The following is a 4,418-nucleotide window of genomic DNA, read 5'->3' on the forward strand; positions in this document are numbered from 1 at the left end:
TTTTTGAAGTACATGATAAATGACTTATTTATACTATGTCTAATTTATAGAATGGACCAAAAGTAGCATATGAAGTTCACGAAATGGACCAAAAACCGATGAAAATCAAGCTTAATTTACAGAATGAATTGAAGGATCTCAAATTCACAAAATCCAAATTCACCAATAAACCCTAATTTAAAAGCATTGAAGACCATGTCTAATGACTTAAACAGCACAAATTGTTATGTGTGATGCATTTACATGTGTAACTAAGTCTTCGCAAATAATGTTGCACAAATAATCATCCATAATGCTTTTAGAAAATTTCCACCAAGTTATCCCAAATAACTGCTACAAGCATATATCTTTCCTCATCATTGAATGAAATAAAACAATAACGGTCAAACATTTCAAGAATCCAACATCGTGGTTGAAAGGAAGGCAAAGCCTCAAGTTGATGAATTGACTAGTAGTAAAGGTTAAAGGATTGGATAAGGCATATTTTGTAAGAATAATAAATAGAGAAAATGTTGCAGATTAGAAAATACTTCAAGGCACGTTACAATTTCATTTTCCTTAAAACATTATTTGCTCTAACCAGATCGGTGCGTATTGAGTCAGCAAATACGTTTCCAAGATATAATGAAGCCCAGAATATGATGTGATATTAGTTTGCGTTATACAAAACCGAAAACTGATCACAAACACCTTTAGAATAAACTAAACAAATTTTTTGGAATTCTATTTCTATAGAAAATAAAATTCAGATTCGAAAAAGATATAATTTGTGGAAGGTTTTTTTTAAGAAAGAGAAGGAGATAATGATGATTTTTTGTATATTTCGTGGAGTTAATTCTGTCTTTAAATAAATAGAATTATGTCTTTTCTGAAAGGTTGCATCTATTCAAATTGCAAAGCAAATTCGACTCGATCGTGCCCTGATCAAGACTTTCAGGAAAATCGATTATTCATTCATGTTTAGTAGATGGTACCGTCGACCAGGTCGCACCTAGTCTTCTGGTCGCGCCACTTGATCGTAAAAAATATAAGAATAATTTTAAGTCATCCGATCATGATCAACGGGTCACGATCTTGCAACGATGCAAGTGTGCTAAGTGCTTGTGCGCCACTGGCGCCCTACAACCCACGCTAGTGGAGCACAATAGTATTCCACCTAACACTTTCTAAATCAACTTTAAGGGATTATTCCACCTTATCATTTATTAATGATCTTTCATTTTTCACTTTTTCCAATATGGGACAAACTCATATACATTAAATACTACTCATGAATGCTTTAAAAAATTCATAAAATGAAGACTTTGAAAATCCATAAAATAATATATTTTAGAAAATATTTCAACATATTTCATTGGCCAATAGTTAGTAATAGAAGAAAAAAGAGGAAAAATACACATGAAATATTAAATGTCTATGACTTACACACCTTAATATTTTTTCTTTTTTCCTTTTTTGGCCTAGTTGGTCTTTTTTTTAATTCTAGATTGATGAATCAAAAGTATAAATACTTTCCTCCAAACGGCCCAAATTACCAATTTAATTGAACCAATTGCATCTTGGTCTATTCTATTGGTATGAAGATACATATTATATGTGGATCCAATAATCTTTTAAAGTGTTTTGGTGTTTCACAAGGATGCGTTTTCATTAGAATCTTTATGTTAATTTGGGAGCACAAAGTTTAAGCATTCAATTTGAGCTTGGACAAATTTAAATAAACAGAAAAAAACTTTACCTTCATGACTGCTTATGGAGAATAGTTTTATTCTTTACCTTTATTTTTTCACTGAATAATGAAAATGCCACGATTTTTTCCAATTTTATAACATTTCATGTAGAAAATATGGATAGCGACTTTTATTGTTTTCAATCAATCCAGCCATATTTCTTCCAATGCAACTTTAATTTGTCAATGGGTTGCGTGTGTGAAGAACAAATGGGCTGAGATATTTCACGAAGTCTCTGAAGTTGCAACTAAACGTTTGGGAGGGTGAACTAACAAAAGTGTTTCTCCACGATGCCCCAGCTAAGAAATCTCATCGCGCTCCTGCAGCCCTTCATTCTGCATTCATTCACTCTCTATAAATAGCCCTTAGCACCTGCTTTAATTCCCATCACTACCTTGCATTAATTCAACAAAACCTAGCTAGCTCTCATAATACAGCTTCAGCCCCTACCAATTAAACAATGGCTGCCCCTGAGCAATGCCTCATTCTTACTTTGATCATGGCATTGTCAATGTCAGGCATTGAAACAAGCTTCGCCGCTCGTCATCTGCTAGACACCCCTGAACCAGCGGCTGCGCCACCACCGGTGCCAACACTGCCCACAATTCCGTCTCTTCTGAAGCCGGGAGCTATTCCTCCATTGCCTGCGACGCCGACGCTGCCAAAAGCCACATTGCCACCATTGCCAACAGCACTCCCAACATTGCCAACAGCCCCAACTCTGCCCAAACCCGCAGTTGTAATGCCACCTTTGCCAAATATTCCGACAGCACTCCCCACACTGCCCACAACACTACCAAAGGTGACATTACCTCCATTGCCTGCTACTACAGGACTTCCCTCAATTCCCACAAACATTCCAACTACAATTCCCACGATTCCTATTACAATTCCTAGTATTCCAGGAATTCCTTTCCTTTCCCCACCCCCATCAACCACAAGCCCTTGAATCATGCATCTTTGCCACAGATTGATTGCTCTGGAGTACTTTCTAGATACTAGAGTGCTGGGAAATCAGCGATTGTCCATGATTCTTATTATTAATTCTTTCTATAGACTTGAGCGAGTCCACATGTGTTAATTTATTGTCTTAGCCATGGGTTGGGAGGCTTTATATATATGTATCTCATGCACTCTGCAGTTGTTTTTTATTTATTTATTTATTTATTATTATTTCCCTTTTCTATATATACATGCACTTAGTTATTGTTGCTATTGAATTTCTACAAGTTTGATCTTTATTTTATTTTTTGAAAAAGAATTCTGATTTAAAAAAAAAAAAAGAAGAAATAATGTCGCAAACTAATAATAATTTAAGCATCAGAAATTGTATTTTGTGATGCACTCACATGTGTCACCAATTCCTTAGAAATAATGCTAACATAAAAGTAATCATCTGTGATGTTTTTAGAAAATTGCAGTTAAGTTGTCACAATAATCAATAATTGATACATGCATATATCTTACCTCATGATTGAATGGAATAAAATAACAATAAGTGGAGGTTGAATGGAAGGCAAATTAAGCCTGTAGCGATAAATTGATTAGTAGTAGAGATTGAAGGATTGGGCAAGGCATTCTCATAATGGTGAATTGTTTGCCATAGAAGAGAAAAGAATGAGCAAGAGAAAAAAAACATTAAATGTTATGTATATAACTTATACACCTTAATGTTTTTCTTTTCTTTTCTTTTATGTTCATTAGTTTTTGTTAGGATCGGAGGAGCCCATGGGTGGGCTTGATACACATGGCTGAACACCAACTTGACCCTCCTCTCAAGTTGGTATTTAGTCATGTGTATCAAGCCCACCCATGGGCTCCTCTGGTCCTAACAAGTGGTATCAGAGCCGACGGTTCATAACTCTCGGTGAGCGACATTATAAAAGTCGAGTCTTGAAGCTAATTCTCTTGACGTGCTTACAGTTGGAGAATTGGGCTTACTCTTAGAATGGAAATGATTTATGTTCAAGGGGGAGCGGTTGGAACTCACAAGTGAGGGGGAGATTGTTGAGAATTCTACTTGTGAGCTTGTCCCACATTGAAAAATTAGAGTGGATGATGGGTGCTTATGTAACGACCTGCTTAATTTTCACCCTTTTTTTTTAAATAATAATAACATACCAACATAATAAATTCAGCAGATCATAATCAATCTGAACCCGTGGGTACCAGGGATATAACAGAAACACAAAACGGAAGCCTAAACAGCAGAAAACATAAAATCATAATATCATAAACCTAATATCATTTGTCTCCATACTAGAGTTACTATATCCACTATATTTATATACACATTCCAAAAAGAATCCTAGAGCCTCTCCTCACCAAATCCATTTGGCCCTAAAAAATACTTACCATTTAGAAAGGGCAGGTCAACTGTATCTATTTCAGCAAAACTTTATCAGCTCTCCTAGCACGGGCTCCTGAAAAGTTCATATAATTTGGGGTGAGACACCTCTCAGTAAGGGAAATAAACTAATATTAGTATGTAACAACATGAGCATTTATGTGATATACATATAATCATTTACATAACATAACCAGTAAAACCGTATGTATCATTTCTGGAAAAAAAAAAAAAACATGTACAATCATAGCATAGCAAAACATACAAAATTTTCATAGCATAATTCATCTCGTATCAATATAATACAAAAACAATCCTAGTATGTTAGCAGGCTGTTGTCA

General features: G+C 35.1%; 1 protein-coding gene across 1 annotated transcript; it reads right to left on the reverse strand.

Moving 5' to 3' along the window:
• Positions 1-2,273: 2,273 nt before the first annotated feature.
• On the reverse strand, positions 2,274-2,684 carry LOC131166520 (uncharacterized). The gene has a single exon (XM_058125117.1). The coding sequence runs from the start codon at positions 2,682-2,684 to the stop codon at positions 2,274-2,276; it is 411 nt and encodes a 136-aa protein (XP_057981100.1).
• Between the last annotated feature and the right edge of the window lie 1,734 nt (positions 2,685-4,418).

This window comes from Malania oleifera, chromosome 1, assembly GCF_029873635.1.
Source record: "Malania oleifera isolate guangnan ecotype guangnan chromosome 1, ASM2987363v1, whole genome shotgun sequence".
NCBI lineage: Eukaryota > Viridiplantae > Streptophyta > Magnoliopsida > Santalales > Ximeniaceae > Malania > Malania oleifera.